This window comes from Elgaria multicarinata, chromosome 1 (genome assembly GCF_023053635.1).
Source record: "Elgaria multicarinata webbii isolate HBS135686 ecotype San Diego chromosome 1, rElgMul1.1.pri, whole genome shotgun sequence".
Taxonomy (NCBI): Eukaryota; Metazoa; Chordata; class Lepidosauria; order Squamata; family Anguidae; genus Elgaria; species Elgaria multicarinata.
In genome coordinates, this window is record NC_086171.1 from 138521604 (window position 1) to 138544050 (window position 22447).

General features: G+C 39.8%; 1 protein-coding gene across 1 annotated transcript in view; it reads right to left on the reverse strand.

Annotated features, from left to right (window-relative positions):
• The window catches only part of LRRC7 (leucine rich repeat containing 7), a 244485-nt gene that overhangs the window by 62742 nt on the left and 159296 nt on the right, over window positions 1–22447 (reverse strand). Inside the window, exons 7-10 of the mRNA XM_063137517.1 lie at window positions 12685–12748; window positions 12094–12168; window positions 6692–6836; window positions 5410–5482 (exon numbers count right to left, since the gene is read on the reverse strand). Coding sequence (XP_062993587.1) covers window positions 5410–5482; window positions 6692–6836; window positions 12094–12168; window positions 12685–12748 — 357 coding nt within the window. The remainder of the gene's footprint in view (window positions 1–5409; window positions 5483–6691; window positions 6837–12093; window positions 12169–12684; window positions 12749–22447) is intronic.

A 22447-nucleotide genomic window follows, 5' to 3' on the forward strand; every position in this document is an offset into this window, starting at 1 on the left:
TGCAAATATTGTTTGAAAATGTTAAGAAGGTTTAGGTCTTGATTTAGATAGACTTTGAAGATAAGGACAGCTGTGAGAAAAGAGACTGAGAAAATTTCACTAATGGTCAATTTGTATCATCATAATAAGATGGTACAGTTCTACCATATATTTAATGTGAGCAGGAGTTCATTTGTATGCTGTCCTCTAAAGCCCTTATTTTAGAAAGGGAAGACTTGTTTCACATGGCAAATTAACACCATGTTTTTGATAATTACTGATGTGGGAGCATGTTCAAGGACATTCTCATATAAAACACTGCACAAAGACTGTACCAATTTATTCTGCATATTTGAATTCAAAGTAAAATTCCTGTGGGTTTGTCATCGTTGTCTGCAGGATTTTACATAGGAAATAGGAAAGATAATATCTTTTATGACATCATAGGATGCAGCATAGGACTGCTGCATCCTATGCTGCAGCAATAACATCAATGTTTAGTCATCACAAGGATCAAATGGCTCAAATGGGAAATTCCCATCTAAAATGGATCATTATTTGTTGATATAATTTGAAGGTGTGGGGCCTCCAATCCAGATCAGGTCCACAGTGTGTGGGCAGGGAAGGGTTAAAGCCTCCCTAATCCATGCTAGAGTCCAATCCAGATCAGGGCCCCTGTGTTTATTCTAGAATAAAACAGACTTAGCTTCTAGCTATGTCTTTAACATATTATTTGCATGACAACACTGCAAACTCCCAGTGAGAGTAGTGCTGGTATATTAATATTCCATGAGGTTTGCATGTGTCATGGGCTGAACCCATGGTTCCTTTAAGAGAACATCTTTTGCTTCATCCCAGGGAGAGGGAGAGGAGTTTCTTTGTGTCTGAAAAGGGAGTAGCAAGCAAAACGCCAAGGCTGCGCTGGGCGAGAAGCGCCTGGCATCTGATAAGGCCTCCCCGGACCGGTACCAGGGAGAGTAACAAGTTGCAGTTGTACAGTGTCTGGGAGCATTCCCCCCTCCCTTTGGGAGAGGTGTGGGTTGCTATGGGGTTTCTATTGGTCAGGGTGGGTCTGGTGACAAGGGGGTTCCAGAAAGGGATAAAAGGCTTAGGTACCTGAGGGTCCGGTCTCTTTCCTGTGGGTGTTAGGAGGCCAGTGTGTGTGTGGTGAGTCAGAGCATCCAGGCCGGACCGGCTGGATGGTGGAGGCCCCACGCGGCTGCTGAGGAAAGCTCAGTGGCGTAAAGCCAAGTTGGGGTGAGCAACAAAGGTTGAGTTGCAGAGTTAAGTGTTTTGTTTTAGAATGGGTTTGGGTACAATTTGGGCAAGGGTCCTTGCCGGAGTTACGGCTGGTTGGGGTGGTTAAGTGGGGAGTGAGTGTGAATTCTGTTAGGCTTGAGCATGTGAAAGGGAAGGGTGAGGTATTAGTCCCTGCTGTCCTATGTGTGTTATTCCTTTGTCCGTGTTCTTCCCCCAAACCTCTTAAGTGTTAACCTTAATGTGTGTACCCTTATGAAAGTGTGTTGTGTCAAGAATAAAAGCATTTGGTCCCTACATCTGGAGCGTGGCGTTGTTTCCTTGAGAACCTAGACTGTAAAGGGTTAACAAGCTGCACTGAAGGGGCACGTGTCTGGGCTGGCTGAGTCAGACCCCCTTCTCCGGCTGGGGAATCGCTAAGCCAAACAGAGCAATTCCACTACAGCATGCACCACTGGATGACTGGATTTGGATTTGGATTATTGATAAATCCAGCAATTAGAAATTCAGCAACTGCTGAATTTATCAATTTGTCATAGTCTAAGGACAATAGTTTCTATCTATAGTCTTATAATGGAATGTTCTCATCACAGCACACAACACAAACACACACACACACACATATATATATATATATTGTAGTGCTCTGTGAAGAAGTCATTGGAGGAGAAGGCTAACAATGGCTACTAGTCCTGATGGCTAGATGATACCTCCAGTATCATCAAGCCATCAGGTGTATACAGTATGCCTGTATACACCAGTTGCTGGGGAACATGGGTGGGAGGGTGCTAATGCACTGTGTCCTGCTTGAGGGTCCCTGGTCGACAACTGGCTGGTCACTGTGTGAACAAGATGGACCCTTGGTCTGATCCAGCATGGCTCTTATGTTCTTAAATTATAGAATTTACTCCCGCAGGATATAGCGATGGCCACCAATTTGCATAGTTTTAAATGGGGATTAGAGAAATTAACGCAGGATAAGGCAATCAGTGTCTGCTAGTCTTGATGGTGATATGCTACCTCCATTATCAGAGGCAGTATGTAACAAGAGGGTGCTATTACATTCATGTCCTACTTGTAGGCTGGCCAATGTGGGATAGAATGCTGGACAAGGGGAACACATGGTTTGATCCAACATGGTTGTTCTTAGGTTCGGTTAGGTAGGCAGGCATACCTACTGGTTCTACAATTGAGATGATGTTTCTGAATATGCTCAAAACTAGGGATGTGCTCCGCTTCTAATCGGACCGGCGAATTAGAAGCGGAGCAGGGGGCTTCGCCTGCCCTTAAGGTGGAGGAGAAGAGGATTGGGGGGCCGGCGGAGCGTGGCGAAGAGGATCGAGGTGAAGGCGGATCCTTCGCCTCGATCCGGAGCTCCGCCGGAAAGGTAAATGGGGTTTACCGGGCCCTGCCGCTGTCGCCCATGCGGCGACAGCAGCAGGGCCCGGTAACCCCCCCATTGAGCCCGCGCTTCAACCAGGAAGTCTGGGCCGCTTGCGCAAGCGGCCCAGACTTCCTGGTTGAACCGCGGGCTCAATTGAAGACGCCGATGGACCGCAGACGGAGGCAGGTAAGGCCCCCCTCCCCCTTGGTCCCTTACCGGGCTCTGCCGCCGCCGCACGGGCGGCGAAGGCGGCAGGGCCCGGTAAACCTCCCGCCCTCCTCTCCCGGCCTTACCTGGCGCCACTCCCTTCCACTGCGGAGCTCCGATTTGAAGCCGGAGCTCTGCGGCGAAGAGGAGCGGAGTATGGGCGGAGCGGTGCGGGGCGGAGCAGGGGGTCCGTGCACACCCCTACTCAAAACTGCCATTTCAAGTTCTGAAGCTAGCTGGCTGACCAGCCACCAGGCCTGCCTTTTTCACCAGGCTCCCTCACACCACCACTTATCTCCCTCACAACAGGAAGGTTGGGGAAGGGGCAGAGAAATATAGTGAATGTTTTAAATTTACATATCAATGGTGTTAATGTTTTGTTTTGTAAGCTGTCTTGAGGACATTTAAAGTTATAAATAAATAAATAAGTAATTTGTAGAGCTGACTTAGAAGCATCCTCACCTTGTTGAATCCACACATTCGATGCTAGGGCTGAACTCTGAAAAAACTGATTTTACAAATATGCAGAAGCCAGTTGTAGATAGTACTGATTGGCTAGTACATCTGACTCACGCAAGCTTTCTTTGATTGTTATAATTGCCTCAGCCTTATTTGAATTTCAACCATCAATTCTTCAGAATAATCTTATTCGAAATTTCCTATGGGGTCCAGGTGAAATGTATTGCAGTTTTTCTGACTGGTTTGTAAATTTCAAAAATAGTCTGAATTTTTCATTGTGTAAGAAAATAGTAATTCAATTTAAACAACACTGAAAATCAATGTTATCCTAGCAACATTTGTGTGCAGTCCAAATAGAAGGTCCTATTATATGAATTAGTTCATCTATATTGGTTGTGCTCCAGGAGAATTAATAGGGCCACATTCCCCCATCTAGAGTAGGTTATCAACCAATTTGACACCTCACATGATGGAACATGCATTTGCTGGAATTTTCACAAAAACACCATCAGCAAGAAAAAAAAGGGATAAAAATAAAACAAGCTAATTTCTGCCAAAGCAATCATCTCAATAAACTTGCAATTTATGTATCTGTGTGTTTATTTTACTTCTCATTAAACTTCTGCTAAGCATCTGGAAAATGCTAACAATGCCATTACTTATAAATAAAAAATGATTCTGCAAATCACATATTGCTGTATGTTTAATTAATGTGTATATACAGCACATTGCCGATTTCTATTAACTAAAAAAACTAATAACAATCCCAATGCCTTTGAATTTTATATGATAAAACCGGGTGATTGCTGAAAATATTGGGACCTTCAATTTGAAAATTGCTTATCTAACTTTATATTTAAATCATACTATGAATTCGGCATACCGAAACCTTGTTCCATCAATAGTGGCCTTTGTATCTCTATGCAACTAAGTACTCTAAGATTGCCCCTAAATTATACCCTGAGAGCAGGGACACAGGGTTGGAAAAACAGAAAGTGCCTGGTATTGCAACCTTGCAGATGCACTACGTTCAGCATGAAGCTTCCATTGCCCAATTTCTCATGCCCTCTACCATCTTCTTTCTCAAAGAGCAGTGATCAGATAATTAAGAGTGCCAGACCAGAGTGATTTCTTCCCTACGAACCATGAAGATGGACTGAGAAAATAACTCTGGAATAGGTGGCAGCAGCTATGACCATTTCTCTTTATTCATAATCAAAGCAATAAAACTGTGAGAAGTGGGTTGCTTTGTTATCTCGTCCAAATTACCTTTCCCAGCAGCTTTACGTAGATATTAAATAACATAAGGCACAAGATAGAACCCTGTGGGATACCATAGTCTAAAAGCTGTGATGTTGAACAGCAGTCCCCCAGCACTACCCTCTTGACATAACCTCACAGAAAGGATCAGAACCATTGCAATACAGTCCCTCCAAGCACCAACCCAGCAGAGTGGTCCAGAAGGATACCCTGGTTGTGCTCCAGGAGAATGAATAGGGCCACATTCCCCCATCCAGATCCAGAGTAGGTTATCAACCAAGATGACCAAAGCCATCTCAGTCTCATATCATGGCCAAAAGCCCAATTGAAATGAGTTCAGATAATCAATACCATCCAAATGTCTTGGTTAATGTTTCATTGTAACCAGACTAGAGGAAATGGCTACATTGCCATCAACTGCTTTCTAGTCGAGGGGGATGGACTCTGTTATTATTAACAACATGAACGAAACTGAGGTAGAACAGTATTGTGTTGCCCCCAGGGCTTTAGAGAATTTGATGTTGGTGGTTATGCCTGTGAATGGGGAGTAGTTTGCTACCACAATGTGCCTATTGCACCAGAGAAGTTAGCCCCCCAAAAAGGTTGGGGCAGGCTTCCCACTAAAATGTTTATCGCCTAGCTCTAGAAGGTTCTAAACTTTGTTCTGCACAGGCACAGACTTCCATATGTGGGACTGCACAAAGACCACGAAGAAGAAAATTAACTTTGGGTGAATCATGCCTTGCAGGATATATTTGTCACTAGGGAGTAAGCCCTTTGGGATTTACTTCCAAGTAACCATGTAAAGGATTGTACCATAAGTTCTTGCAGATGGGAAGGACTATCAAATGTTTTCCACTTACTTTCCAATGGCATTGGGCAGAACTGTGAGCTGATTGTCATCTACTTTTAGAGTTGTAAGCCTTTTCAAGAGCCCTGCAAAGAGTGAGGGAGACAGAAAGAGAGAAAGAAGATTTGTTAAATGAGAGGTCATATATCTAAGAAGAACAGTGCAAGCATATTTCCTATAATTGTTTTTGTAGTACAAAGTGCAGCCCTTTTTAGAGCTTTCCGTACTGTTTACTATGACGCCTGTTCAAAGGAAGTCTGTTTGAGTAGAAGTTATTTGAGATAAGGGGAATAAAGGATAATCTTTGTTAAAATAAAGGAAACCTGGCAACCCAGTTCAAAGATTTCTCCTCCAGAGATGAACAGGCACCTGTCCCAAATGTATTTGAAATCTTTTGCAGTTGCTAAGAGCAGGGTTTTCCAATATCATCCTTAAGTCATCAAACACAGTGCATTCAAATGGCAATAGTCATATTGTCAAAAGTGAATTTTTACATTGTATTTTTGTATATGCAGTTCCACACTCATGTTGTCTGAAGACAAAGCCATTCTAGGGTATTTCTTCATCATGGGAAATGAACTAAATTACACATGTGCCTTCTAACGCCAGGTTCAATCCCTGGTATCTACAGGTAGGGCTGGAAATATTCTTGCCTGAAACTTTGGAGAGCTGCTGCCAGTCAGTGGTAACCATACTGGACTAGATGGACCATGGTGACTCAGCATAAGGTAGCTTCTTATGTTCCTAATATATGTATTGGGATTTTTTTTATTTTTTAAAAAAGCGATTGGTAAAGGTATTCCAATACTCTCTGAAAGGACTCTTTGGACACAGAAGTGCAACTGAAGTGTCATGATGTACTTCAAAGAGTCTGTAAACAACCATGAGTAGGGAGTGATGAGCTCATGATAAATGACTCATGTACAAAATCCCTGATACATGAATCCAAAACACCACTTAGGGAGCAATCCTATGGCCCCTAGACAGTGCCAGCTGCCTTTCCAAGGTTGGGAACATAACCTTAGAAAGGGGGCAAAGGGGTCATTCTAGTGGGGCAGGGAGGGGAAGGGACTGAAGAAGTTGGGTATGAGCCAACCCCAGGCCTCTCCAGCAGAATGGTAGGAGTGGGGAGGTGAAAATAATCTCTGCCATTCTGCATTGTATGACCATAAACTTCTGAGTTTGGAGACTTACAACCATCCTGATAGGATTGCACCCTTATTAACCAAAACCCATCCTCACAGCAACATACCCTCAGACATAAGCATGCTTTTAGTCAAATTTTATTTGTTTACCTATAGAGTCTGGCAGTTGTTGTAGCATGTTGGATGACAACAGTAGATCTTCAAGGGCTTCACATCCCGATATGTCCATATCTATACTTTCTATCCTATTTTTTGACATATCCAAGTACACCAGCTGCTTTAACCTTCCTATAGGCTTGATGACATCACATAAGAAAAGGAATTTATTAGATTGTTTATTAGATTTTAGAATTTATTAGATTGTTGATTCATATTAATCATTAATGTGCAACATAACAGCAACAGAGTGTAATATTATAAGTATACACATTTAAAGCTAATGAACAGGCAATGGCAATTTATTGAAGCATACATTATCTGGAATAATGTCTCATTGGTCAGGTAAAGTGAAAAACACATCTGATAATTCCACTACTTTTCTAACTTCATATCTATAGACACTGAAGCAATTATCATTAAACTCCTTGCATTTCGAGGACATGATCCTTCCCAGTGCAGGTATAGACTCACACAAGGTATGGTCCCAATAGAGCACAACAGATCAGTTGTTCGCATACATCCCACCTCCTTCAAAGAACATGAGCTCAGAGCTTAAGTTCCTTGACTGACTAGACAGGCTGTGGGCCTGAACAGGGACACGGGAGATATGCAAGTATGTTCCATACCCCATTACAGCTTGCCTAATGAGTGCTTGTTTATGTGCCCTGAAGGTTAGGGAATGCCTGTTTGGCTTAACAGCGTAACCTGTTATGCCTGTTGTGCTTATGCTCCTTCATGCACGCACACTATGAGCCCACATGGGGAAAGATCATGCCCTAGTTTTTAAAAAGTACTTGAAGAATCAATTGTTATTTAATATACTGTATTAAAAGTTAATCATAATCTATTTTCTAATACCTATTTGTCTTTGAGTGACTGTGCTTTTGTAGGAAAAACGGCAACACTCACGCATGACAGGGAGGTACTGGCAGACTTGAGGTAGCCCTGAGGTCTTTCCTAAACATCTTTAGGAGAGAAACCTTTTGGAGGGAACCCCACCGCCCCCCCCCACTGCAAAAGCGTTACAATGAGAACTGGAAATGAGGGTCTTAATGGAAATATTCCGCTTGGCAACAATTTGTTGCTGATCCTCAGAAATCTAATGAAAAGCAAGCTGCTTAACAAGAATATTGATCCTCTACTGAGCCAGGAACTTCCTGTAGCTCAGGGATGGGGAACCTCTGGCCTACAGGGTGGAAAGCTCCTCTCCCTGGCCTGGCTCTGACCCTAGCCCTTGTCCAAAGCCCCACCCAATCTGGGAATGGCAAAAGAAGCTGGCTTTATTAGACGTTGCTGCCTTAAGGCACCTGGAGAGCCTTGACATAGTAGCTCTTGGAGGCTTCCCTCATCCCTCACCTTTCTGGTTGGAAAGGAAGCCATCACCTCAAGGAACCTGAAGCCTCTTGAAGCAAGAGATCCCACACTCCTCACCTTTCCTAACTGGAAGGTGGAGCCACCACCTCAAAGCACTCCAAGTGTTGTGTGGTGGCTGTTCCGAATGGAGCCAGCTCCCCTCCACTTTCACGTTGGAAAAGGTGAGGGAAGCCTTCAGGAACCACCACAAGGAACAACATGGTGGATTCCAGTTGCTGAACTAGAACTATGTGAACACTGGCAACTCCAACACTGCTAATAAGCAAATAGAGATTAATAAAGGGAACACCATCCAGAACTTATTTTTGATATGTGTAGATAAATTTGGAGATGTTGCCAAATGCTCTACAAGCATTAAATCACATTGCCAATTGAATTAAAGTGAGATTACATTGAGAAGTAGTAGCTATTCCAGCAATGGATAATGTTGTTATCCAAGGGCATGTTTACAGCATATTGTATTTAAAATTGAAAATGAACTTTAATGAGCCAGGGGCCAAATAAAAGCTTTAAAGATAACAATGGCCTCTGTATGTATTGAGAGAAGATTTACTCTTGCTCTTGAAATAGAATTTTTATAATAAAAATCTTTAAATTATTGGCTTAGATCCTAAAAACTGTGATGAGAGCTCTGTTCACAGAGTAGGACTTCCCTGTTTGCCCCTCCCTACCACACAAAAAGCCACACCTAGGGGTTGGAGGACCCAGCAGAATGGCATGGGATGTGGCACAATGGGCCGAAGCTGCAGGGGTGAATCTGTAGGAATGTAATGATGGCCAACAATTTGGATGGCTTTAAAAGGGGTAGACAAATTCCTGGAGGAGAAGGCTATCAATGGCTACTAATCCTGGTGGCTATTGGCTATCTCCAGTACCAGAGGCAATACGCCTGTATACACCAGTTCATGGGGAACATGAGCGGGAGGGTAATGTTGCACTGTGTTCTGCTTGTCGGTCCCTGGTCGACAGCTGTTTGGCCACTGTGTGAACAGAGTGCTGAACTAGATGGACCCTTGGTCTGATCCTGCAGGGCTGTTCTTATGATGCCCCTTGTCTGAACTGAAGTGCATTTCTTCTGATGCCAGATTCAAGCCAGAATACTTTCTTTCATGACAACCCTTTTAGTCTGACAGTTGAAGATAAGAAATACTATATTACAGAAGAGGGGGGAAAGAAAACAAAGAAATAAAGAGAGGCCACCCATTGGCTATCTCACTGCAGTCTGTATATCTGATAGTGGGCATATGGCAAACAGACACTATCCCAGACAGCCCTTGAAATACTAGACTGCCTGTTATGAAAGACACTTGGTCACCCTGGGTAGTCAGATCTCCTAAAATATATTACAATTTGCTGGAGCAAATTCTGACAATCAGAAGCAGTGTTAGAACAGAATAAGCAACATTCTGTTGGTACAATTCTCCTCTAGAACAGAGAAGGCCCCTGTACAGGAAACTCTGAGACTTGTTTTTGAGAGACAGATAGAAGTATGCTACTCTTGGTCACATGCTGTCCCAAGAACAACAACTCCCAGAATTCCTTGTATCCTGTGCAGGCAGAGTGAGACAACAGGGCATGGCATCCAATTGGAAGCAGAAGGTAGGGAAAAGGTAGGGAGAAGCACTGAAATAATTAGGGATACTGAGATTCAAAAAGAAGCGGGAGCCAGTGCTGTTGGCAGGATTTACAGGGCCCAAAACGGATATAGGTAAATGAGTCTTTCTGATCTCCGGTGTACAAGTACAACAACAAAAATGTAGTATTAAGTGCTCATATTCAATGTGTTTCAACAAGCCAGACATAGCCTTTTCTAGGATACTTGTTCTGACCCTATACTGTCAGCTTCACCCTACCCGGTGCCTGTTTACACTTCCCTGTGCCTGTTTGCATTCTCTTTCCCTCCTTATTGTTTACTACAACTTTATTAGATTGTAAGCCTATGCGGCAGGGTCTTGCTATTTACTGTGTAATCTGTACAGCACCATGTACATTGATGGTGCTATATAAATAAATAATAATAATAAATAATAATATTCCCCCTCCTCTCAGTTTCCTCACACCACAACACACAGCATGCTGTTGTCACTGAGCACACACAGTTCCCACTGGACTGTTGGCTTTTTCTTTTCTTTTTTGCACCCTTCGTTTTTTCTCCCTAAAGATTGTTTTTACTTCTGCAAACGTTGGGATTTCCCCAAGCTCCTTCTTATGCTGTTTTGGCTACATGAGGATTGACACTGAGAGAATGAGTTGGTTATTAGTATACAGAATAATGATATAAGAATTGACACTAAATGCAATGGACAGGGAGCTGCATCTAATTTATAATTATATCATTCATATATATAATATATATCTAGATACCATATTGTCATGTCTAGCTATAAATACAAATCAGGTTGCCAGGAACATAATAAGTGAAAATAAAAGGAACTAAAGCAGCTAATATACATCAATCAATTCTCCGATTTTCCAAAGCAAACAAGGCCTTTGGTGTATGTATGTATTTATGTAGGCAAGCATGTTACAGGTTTACTCTAAGACCAGACAAATTATACTTGGGTACAGTTGACAAAAGTATCATAAGGACAAGCAAACTGCACGGCTATTTTGTGAGAAAATACACTATTATTATGCATTATAATGCAATTTACTTTCTTCATGTAGCACAATTAGCAGATGTATGACAGCAAAGCAGTTAGAGATGTTCCTTTCATGTTTTATCCTTTAATACACTTACACTCTTGATTTAAGGAGGTACTTCTCATATATATTTTACTCAATTATAGCTTTGGGATTTTAAATCTTACTCTGAAATATTTTGTGTTACCACAAACATGATATATGTTAGATGAAGCACCAGACTGATATGGTATAGTCCAACAGCCCCAAGTCAGGGTAGCTTACATAAATGAAAAATAAGTAAGTCAGAACATCTCATTAAGAGATAAATAATTAAATAAATAAATAAATAAATAAATAAATAAGAGGATAGATTTTTACATTTATGCACATTTACCTGGGAGTAAGTTCCATTGAACTCAATGGGGCTTACTTCTGAGTAGTCACAGGATTGCACTGCTAGTTTCATTTTCTCCACCAACAGCTTCTATCATCCCTTCTGCAACTGGCAAGAATGGTCATGCTCAAAGGAGGATTTGCAAAGGAAGGTTGTGGAGGCTGGAGTTATGCATACTTCTCATGGCACTTCCTAGCATAACTTCCCCTATCAGATATGCTAATCCTGTCCTTTTATCTGAAATCATAAGTGATAGCTTATCTTGTAAGGACCACCTTGAGAGGATTCTACCCTTAAAGGCAGCACAGAAATAATTTGAGATAGACGGCTGACCTTTGGTAAAAGCCAAAGGGTATGATCCTATGCATGTTAAATAGAAAAAAAATCCTACAATTCCCAGCATTCCTCAGCCAGCATAGCTAGCTGGGGAATGTTGGGAGTTGTAAGACTTCTTTCTGGCTAAACATGCATCGGATTATAACCCTAAATGTGCAATCTGCAACTGGAATATATGCAACTGAAATTCCTCCTTTATTGAGATGGTGTCTCTAAAGCTGATGAAGAATATTCTCTTGTTCCATAGAGAAGAGATATAAGAAATCTGTATATTATACAGTATTGAAGTTATTTGCATCGAATTTAGCTCTTCAGAAAGAGCAGTACTGAGGATCAGATTGGTGGATTTTTTATTTAGTGGACATTCTTCAATTCTGCAACTCAGGAGGACTGTCACAGGTTTTTTTAAAATTCAAGATCACGCATATAACTTTTCAATCTCTCTCACTGTGTGTGTCTGTGTGTGTAATGTGCACTCCTGGAACAGATCAATATAAGTTTATTATTTACACATTACTATGAATGTCACATCAGTATCCTTGTCAAAAAAAAGTATGTTCACACTAACGTTTCTCTATAATAATAAATGAAAATAAATATTTTATACTCCAAATATACTTTGATCTTGCTTTACTACAAAATTATACAATATAAATATCCATACCCCAGGTAATGTTTGAAGTGAATTATTGTCCATCCATAATTCTCTTAGGTTTTGTATTTGTTCCAGAACCTCAGGCTGTAAAAAAAAAAGTTTTAAAAATACAATTTTAACCAAACCAAAATGCATTTTAAACCGATCACCTTTCATAAACAAAACCACCTTTCATAAACAAAACTACAGGTTTTTTGATGACTGCTTCATCATTTTCTTTTTAACATTGTATTTATAACATGAGTATTCATAAAAGTTGCATTTCTAATTATGAATGGTTAGACCTAAAACAGTAAGCAGCGACATCAGACTGTGTAGGACTGAGAAGAAAGTGCTAGAAACTAGTAGCAGAACTGGGTAAAGACTTAAGAAACTCCAACCTCTTTAAAAAGAAACAAAGATGTCCCCTCATTCCTTTATTACCCATGCAAAACAGGATCCTTCCTATGCAGTTTTTCAAAGTATGGAAAGCTAAAAGTGGAGCTACTTATTTCTGCAACCATCAAGATTCGCATAGGATGAGGAGGAGGTTCACTAGACTGAAGGATCTGGCTGTGAATAGTGGTTTGTTTTGGCTTCTTTTAAACAAGTTATTCTTACCAGCTCAGAAAATTCATTATTGCCTAGGTCAAGCCGCTCCAGCTGTGTCAGTTTGTGCATTGACCTGTAAAAAAGCCAAATATAAATCATGAACATTATACCCAGGGATAATAATTTCACAAAACCTACACGATGCAAAATTATAAAAAATGTTGTGTTGATAACTCCCTTTAAAAGATAGAGGAGTATACTCGATAGGACAAAGATCATTTCTTTATCAAATTGTTCATACTAATTATTGTATTTCACTTAAAAATGTACTGCTTCTATGTTCGACTATGACAAAACTATCTCCACAAAGATAATTTTGAGCCCTTAGCATTAGTGATTGGTCCAATTCAGAGCCCCATGGGTATTCTGAGACACACATGGTGGTTCTGTACAAACAGGTTTTTTATTTTCATTTAATAGAGGGGCAAGGTCTGAAGAAGGAACAGAACTGTACACTCTACTGGGATGGTTTTGCAAGTAAGAAGCTCAATATGCACAACACAGCTCCTGCACTTACAAGAAAATGGTGGGTCAGAATGCCAGTGTTTTATAACCACAAACTAATTAAGTAAATCAGTTGGGCAGAATATGACTCTGTTATTTCAGAGTTCCACAGAAAGAAGAATTCTGCCAAGTGTGGGTTCTCCTGTCACCACCTCTCAACTCTAAGGAAGATTAAGGTGGGTAGTCAACTCATAGCTGATTTACAGTTGGTTATTTTGCAGGCATTCCCCACAACCGTGAGTTGGTTATAAGCAACTGTGAGTGGATTATTAATTCATGGTGCGATGACTAACTTGTCCCCTACCCTCTCTCCTTCTCTCATTCCTCCTGCTTGTATCCCATCATCCCTTGCTGCTAAAAATAGTTTTCAGGCTTGAGTAGAGTGGCAGCTGCCACTTTGACCGCTCTTGCTTAGCAACTCTGTAGCCGACAAAAATAACCAACAGCACCCTCCACACGACACGATAACCAACATGTACATCATTGGTTATTTGCGAGGGTTATTCAAGCAAAATAACCTACCCTGGGTTAAAAACTCCCACCATATGACACGATAACCCATGGTGAGTTTAATAACCCACTGTGGATCATTTGATCCATCGTGGGTTATTGTATCAATCGAATCTAGTCTAAGAAGCAGTGGTATTTGGAATAAGAGGGTTGGAGACAGTGATTGAATCTCAAATATGCTAGCAAACAAATGAGCTCCAGGGTGGGGGAAACGGGTTAAATTATTTGCAATCCCTCCCCCTAAGCACTGTGATTGAAGGGGGGACAGGGAGGAGACTATAGCTATTGGTTAGCCACAGGTGTCAATCTCAAAACTACCCCTCCCTCACCCATCAGCGACATCAGTCCTCCTCATATGGAAGTGTTTATATGTTTCATCAACATGAAACATGCCCTCACATTGCCTAAAAAACCTTCAGATACCTACAGATTCATTCAGGGCTCCGAACGATCTTCTAACTGCACTGTGGGTTTCTAACGGTTTTAAAACCGCCCCTTAACCACACCACGATTTCGGAGGTCCATCAGAGGTTCATCGGACCCCTGGATTTTTTATGAGGAGCGCACACCCCTAGTAGGCATACATTAAAAATAACCAAAAGAATCCAATCAAACCTAAATCCCTACCTTAATTTTATAAAGCCTGAGTCTGCCCAATACATGCAAACAAAAAGTGTAAGAGAACTGCAAAACTACATATCTGCAATGGCATCTGTGGTTCCATTCTGCAGAATTACATGCAGTGTAATCTGCATGATTGAAGTCAGTCATCTGAACTCTTACAAATCGAGTTTCACTTTATGCGTGTACTCCCTGTCTAATTCTGTATACACATCAGTCTAGTTAGTTTCTATTTATTATCTAAGAGTGCTTTCCCAACACTTACAGAAATAAAACTATACTGCATAAAATATATTTGTACAGGTCTAGTACAAAAAAGCTCTAATACATTTTTGCACTGCCCCCCCAAATTCATTTGCTGCTTTGTATATGCTGCATGAATTTACAACTGAAACCACAAAGAATTGAAAATCTCCTATTACCTATAACACAATAGGATTACATTGCACTGGACATACACACTCACTATGTCTTGGAAATAATGTTTTTCAAGTATTAAGTGTCCATAAATAATACAGAGAAGTGCTAAAACAAATTGGTCTGGCATTTATTTTTCCTCATTGTAAATGCTAAGCATCAACCATGAAGTATTTTTTGAGCCTTTCTGCCCAGAGAGCTTCAGCTATGGGGCGGTATACAAGTGATGATGATGATGATGATGATGATGATGATGATGATGATGATGATAATAATAATAATAATAATAATAATAATAATAATTCAAAATGTTTCTTTTCTTTGGAGTTGCTGAGTTACTAACAAGGGATGCTAATTATTGGGTAATAAATGCACTAGATCCCTCCAACTATTTTGATGATAGGTCACTACTCTTGCACGGTGGAAAAGACTAGTGAGAAACATGACTGCATAGTAAGTTTTGGTGCAAACAAACCTAAAAGACCGTCATATTTTTTATTTAGTTCGGGTGGCTTGTAGGATTGGAGAAAACTTCAACTCAAGGGTATCGTTCCTGCTCTGAGCCTGATATTGTTATGAATCTAGCACTGCCTGCCTAGATACACTTGCTTCTCTGCTCCCCATAATTTATTCACTTCCCATACTTTTTAAAAGCATACACAGACCATAAGTCTCTGGTGCACAGTCCTACAAAATGAGACTGACTCTGCAAAAGTCTGACTTGAACTTCCCATTGCTCAAGGGACAGCACAAAGTAATATTTTCATTTCTTATTTTTAATTTGAAAAACAAAAATCCATTCTGCTCCCTTGGTCCCTTCTCTCCATGAGGCAATTATATCACTGCTATAAGCAGACTGACCAGATTTTACGGCTGGCCTTTACCAGTGAGGGAGCAAGCAAACTTGTTAGCACCTTCTTAGCTAATTCAGTCATCAATAAGGCAAGTAATAAACTGTTACCTAGATGCTTAATAAATTATGAAATAAGATTTATTTGAACCTATAGAAGGGTAACAATGCTGGATTTGTTCACATGGTTGATCAACTGTACCTCTCCCTCTCTCTCCCTCTTCCCATTCATTTCCCAATTTTAAAAGACTTATGTGCTGGTGTGAAGCTGAGGCTTAAATCCAACAGTAGAATGGCATAAACTAGGCATTTCTTCAGTTTAAATTATTAATCTAGATTTTATACTCCATTTGCCTTTTATAATTGCAAAATGGGTTCTGACTGCTTTTCATTCTACTTGAACAAGCAAACTGTATTTAGTGCTATGGAGATTCAGCAACACTGTGAAACAGCTGTAGTTATACAAGAGCCAGTAGTGTAACACCACTGCAGATAAATGCTGACCTTATTCCTGGAAGTGAGCCAAAGAATTCTGCTACTATCCCATCCCTAAACAGTGTACCAGGGGGCAAAAACAGACCTTACTTGAAAAGTGTGTCTAGCAGCTACATCAGAGGGGGCCCAATCCCATCCTGAAAAGCTACCCAACCACTAGGGCCTAATTTACACCAAGCAGGATATTGCATTATGAAAGTGGGATGAAAGAAATATATAAAAGTCAGGAACCACACCAAGCAGGATACAGCAGTATGAAAGTGGTGCATTGTATGTGTCAATGGGCCCAACAGTTGTCAGTGCACTTCAATACCGCTATAAAGCAGTAGTGTCACTCCTGCCTTTTATATACCACTTTCATAGTGCAATGTCCTGCTTGGTGTAGATTAGGCCTAGGATTCCAAACTTGGTCAGAGGTCCCGCACCTACTCTAGAGTGAGAATGAGGAAAAAACTAGCTGCTAGATACAGATTTAAAGTAAGGTTTGTTTTGGTCCTGTGATGTCAGTTGCTTTTGAACCAGCAAATCCATGTTGTGGAATGGACTGGGGCAGCAGAATATAGGTGAGGCCAAAAGCAAGGATTCCAGCAACATAGCAAGAGCACCAATTGTACATCCATGGAAACAGAACTAAAAGGTAAGCCTAGGCATGTCTCTTCAGAACTAAACTCAATTGAGTTCCATGGGACTTACTCCTTGGTAAGTGTAGATAGCATCATAATCAAGAAAAACTAAAGCAATTCACCAAGATCAAGAAGGTTGAATCAGCAGGAAACACCTATACGAGCTTTCTGAGACTCATTACTACAGGAGAGATTAGTCCTTAGTAAAGGTAAAGTGTCTTAAAACAAAACAGATATTGATAGCAAGGGGAAACACATGCAAGACTAACTCTTGACTTACTGGCTGCATCATAAAATGTCAAAGTCTATGTTAATTTCCTAGACATATATATATATTATACTGAAAACTAAGTAAACTTCAATGTTACTAACCAAGGAAACTTTCAAGAATTGCTGCCATGATAGAGAATAACATCAAAATGCAAAAGAACATTATTTTACCCACAAATATTTGATACAAGAAAAAACAGGCATGCAAATATTTGTTCAGGATGTTGTCTGCATTACTCAGATAAGAAAACACTCTTAATATGTTAATATATGATGGGGCAAAATAAATAAAAATGAAAAGTACCTATATATTTTCTCCAGCAATACTAGCCGCAACTCCAAGAGAGAGGGGAAATTTAGATAGGGAAAACTTTAAGGGAGTAAGTATAAAATACCTTCTGCCCTCATGCCACAACTCTGATCAAAATCATGACTTTATTTCGCTAATTGTGTGTGTGTGTTTTAAATTGAAACATTATACTTCCATGTGAGGATATGACCACTGACATGACTTTTTCAGGTGCCTAGGCATATAATGGCAGCTCTGTCTGCCTAATAACTATCATGTCTTGATTCACCCTATCTGAGATGGATGTTTCATTTTTGTTTGGTACTTTATTTTGTGAGTATGGGACTGGGCTAAGGCAGTGTGAAGGAGAAGGAGCACCACTGGAAAGAACAGAAGCAAACAATGTTTCCCAGTGTGCAGATTCCTATACTTCCATACTTAACCTCACGAACTGTCATGTGTGCTGGTAAAAAAGAAACGCAAAATATGTACACTGTGATAAAGAGATGCTAGGTCTAGTTGTCAGCGTAAAACAGCAGGGTGAATAATATTCTATTGAGTTGTAAATTAACATATTTTAGTGGTCAGATTCACACCATTGTTTAGGAAATACATGAAGAAGAATCAATGGAAAACTTGATTTAAATAAATGTTAGACCTTTTTTCTTGCTAATTTAAACCATCTTGATTAAAAGCAATTCACCAACATTCCTGTAATTATTCTTATTAGAATACTCTTTTTAGGGGTGGGTGGATGTGTGGATGGATCGATGCATACATGGGGGGGGGGGGGGAGAGAGACAGAGAGATAATATTACATTTGTTTTAACATCAAAATACATTTGTCGTTATTTCCAAAATTAACAAAAGACTTGCAGTGTTAAATCTGCTTATTTCTTCAAGAAAACATACATGCGACACCTGGGCATTTTGTGATGTGGTTGCCATAGTTCTCTGTTTCTTTTTCTGCCAAATCTAATAATCATAACACATTTCCTTCACACTTCCAGAATTCCTCAGCGGCCAGATCTAACATTTCACTGCTAATGTCTTTCTACACATGGGCCATAACCTAACATGTTCAGCCATGCTTAAACCCATTTAAATCAATCTTTTATTATCAGGTGTATATCCTATGGTATTTGTTAGCCTATAACAGGAAGCAACAAACTTTTCCCCAAAACTTGTTGGAAATTAACTAAGATCAGTTAACTAAGCCCTATTACTTGCTCGGGCCAGGATCTACTTAAATATTCTCTAATTTCAATCTATCGGTTTCAGATACATGAGAGTAGACTTTGGTTGAACATTGTGGGGGGGGACACCTCAATGGTAAGAGCATGAGAAGTCATCACCTGAAAGGTCTGTGAATAGATCACAACACATCTACTCACACTTGGACAGTGCTGGGCTTCTTCCGGAAGAAACAAGCAACAAGGAAGTTGTTGCAAGTTTCACCATGACTTCCTTGTTGCTCAATGCTTACTGAAGAAACCATGTGCTACTGAAGGCTAAGCAGGTGGTGGCAGTAATGCTGCTGAAAAGTCTGGAAAGGGAATCTTAATAGGTGACTAACAACTGGCAAAACCAATTGCTGGTACAGTCACCCGGAGGCTTCCAGTAAAATGGAATTTTGTCCAAAATGGAACTTGCATGAACTATCCTTATGAGACCAAACTGAACCCGAAATTATGAGGCTCAGTTAGGTTTCCTAAAGTTGAGAACCCTGCTAAATCCTCAAATACAACTCAGACAGCAGGCAGACTCAATTTTTACCTCTTCACAGAGGTAGGAATAAAAACAACATGCTTTTAAAAAGTGAGGAATGGTATTGGGAGGCAATAAAATTCACACACACAAACACACACACACACACTCGCCCAGGAAGGACTCACTGCAATTACCATCAATTCCAAAGGCAGTCAAGGAGAAAGCAAGCTTCCTTCTATAGATTAAGGACCAAGTTACATTTTTGAGGTGGAAAGTATAGTATGAGCTGCTCTGCTGTTTAGCAGGCTGTTATTAGAACATTCATATGAAAGAGTGATCCATCTTTAAAGACTGAATGGTTTCTCAAAACTTCCAGTTCAATACAATATTTATATCAGAATTCCACAAAAATACTAGAGAATAGTATTTCAACAGAAGAACTTGGGAATCCTTATGTACGTACGCATTATATTAATCACGAACAACTGAAATCAATAACTTCTATATACACCTTTGTATAAGATGGAACAATATAACAGCATCTAAATGCAAATGGAAATTATAAAGTTACATAGTAGGCATTCATGAAATTGGTCTAGCCTTGATAGTACACTACAGATCATATTCAGTTTGATACAACATTGGAATCAAAATGAATTTTGGATGAAAATGTGCGTAACAGACTCAGTGCTGAAGATGAAACTAATGAGAAGCTTCTCCAATTTTGCTTTGAATTGGATTCAAGAATGGTATTAAGACATTGAATCTCTCTAACACCTTATATAGAAATTTACGCTCTACCCAATCAAAGGTGTTTTCGGCATCCAAGAAAGGAAAAACACTTTGTTTGATACTAACACAGGATTCATTCAAAATGTTCACTGCCCTCCTTTTGCTACCTGATAACAATCTCCCAGCTAAGAAGCCCATTTGGTCAGAGTGAATATATTTTGAAATAGTAATATTTAGCCTTTTGGCATAAATAGATGCTAGGATTTTATAATCTTGATTTAAGAGTGATATTGGATGATAAGATGAGGTCAATGATGGATTTTTATCTTTCTTATGTATTAATATAATACATAAGAAATCATATACAGTTTGATAGAACACTGGAATCAAAATGAATTTTGGATAAAAATGTACGTAACAGACTCACTTCTGAAGATGAAACTAATGTGAAGCTTCTCCAATTTTGCTTTGAAATTAATCAGATTCAGCTCCCATGTGATGGCTACTAAACATATTGCACAGCATAAAACCATAGATTTCCAATGAATGTACACTTGGCAGAAAACTATATTTGATACCAGCACTCTGATTAGTTTGCCTCAATGACATATGTGCTTCTAACTATCTGTTTTTTGCATCCACACTTGAAATTGTTAATAATTGCACTTAAGTCTTAGGTGCAACCATTTTCTGGAGAGCACCCCAAATTGCAATGACCTCTTTAGATGGGGAAGAACTGTATTTCCCAAGTAGTAATACTGCAATTAGGGTCTAGAAAGTTTCCCTAAAACAAAATTGAAAGTAATGTCTTCCTACTAGCATAGTAAACTAGAATCATTGTGAAAGAAAATAAGCGGTATCATAAGAATTTAAGAACAGGTATGCCAGATAAGACCAAGATCCAGCTAGTCCAGCATTCCTTTCACAATAGCCAACCAGCTGCCTGTGGAGAAAACCCACAAGTAAGACTTGAGCACAATAGCACCCTCACAGTCATATTCCCCAGCAGCTGGTGTAACTTTGCATGTTGTTCAGCGATATACAGAGGCAATCATGTCCGAGGATGGAGGAGAATGGGAAAGGTCCTCTGGGGAACATCTGGAATACACCTTCCATTTCAGTTTAGACAACTTCAGTAATTATGATGCATTTTTATTCTTTTAAGATTAGGAAATAACATATTTTCCTCTCTTAAATTATATTTACAAGGCGCCAGCACACAATAACTGATCATTTTCTTTAGAAATTAAAAACAAAAACGTAATGTGGATCCTTTTATAGAAAATCCTACAATTGCCAAGTTTCATAAAAGTTGTTCACATACCTTTACACAATCTGCTTACAAGTCTATTTATCAATGCTATATATCAGTCACAATAAATGTATAAATTCCACTCCTGTACTTAACCATCAAAACCACTATAATGCTTTTTTATTCTGTTCAAACGCCTATCTAAAGTTATTCCTCAATGCTGGAAGTCAGAATTTAAGTGGTGCCAATGAAAGTGCACATCTGTAAAACACATACACACACCTTTAGATGTACATAACTAAGAAATTATAGATCTGCTTCAATACAATATATAAATACCTCACAAGACAATATGACTAATACAAACTAAAGAACAGGGCCAACCTCAACTAACTTTTAATTTTAAATACATAGGACACTTCAAATTTCTGCACTGCACAATATTAGCCACTCATTACAACATAAATCTGATCAGACACCCACCCACACAATAATTGGCTGCTTTTAGGAACATAGGAACGCACCTAAAAGCCACTTCTGTGTTGAAAAATACTAAAATCAGCAGGACTTATCCCCACATTTATGTGCAAGTCAAACCTGTTTTAGACAGTCCAGAGAAAAGTCAAGAGAGTAAACCCGAGTGACTTTATTTATTAAATTTATATCTGCCTTTCTGTCACAGATAGTGCTTCCTCTATCAATTTTCTTCTCTTGGATTGTTTCTTATCCAGAATGCCAAAACAGCCTCTCAGACACATGTCCACATTTGACTTGCAAGTTTACATTGGTATAAGTCCTTCTGAAGTTATGTCATTAATGATTGTTACAGGAATTACCTGCAGTCTACTAGAAGCAAAAAGTACTTTCTAAAGAAACGTGAAGGTGGAAGAATGAAGGCTTTAATAGGAACTTGAAAATGTATCTGTAGTTTCCCTACATTTAAACTAACAAAGTAATTTTAAATTTGTTGTTCTGATTATAATTGTAATAGTATTATTTGTTTAGAATTACACAAGGCATAGTGGCTGCTTTAGCTATATTACAAATTAGTACGTAATATTGATCTTCAAAATGCATGGCTGTGATTGGGAACTGGCCCAGTGTATGTCATGGAAAAGGCAGATCCTCTTCTCAAAGAAAACACAGCAAACATTTTGCACAAAGGTCAATATAGTAAGAGGCAGCCTCCATCAGCATGTAGTATCCCCAAACTGTTTTGGTTTCATAGTATAGCATGGGAGAACTACCTCAACACAGTCTATTCGTGCTGATGCTCCTGATGCTGCCATTTCAGGTGCTCGAAAAGGTGCTGCCTTCACATCCTCTGCTGTTGGTGCCATTGTACTCTCCCAGGCGATGGGGCAAGGGGCACACTCTGGATCTTCAAATGCTAAGATGAGAAAAATCAATTTCAATGCCCAAAAGATGGAACTGCTAGAGCAGAAGAGGTGACTAAAACTACCAAAAGGATTATGGCACTTAAGAGAGAGCTAACTTAT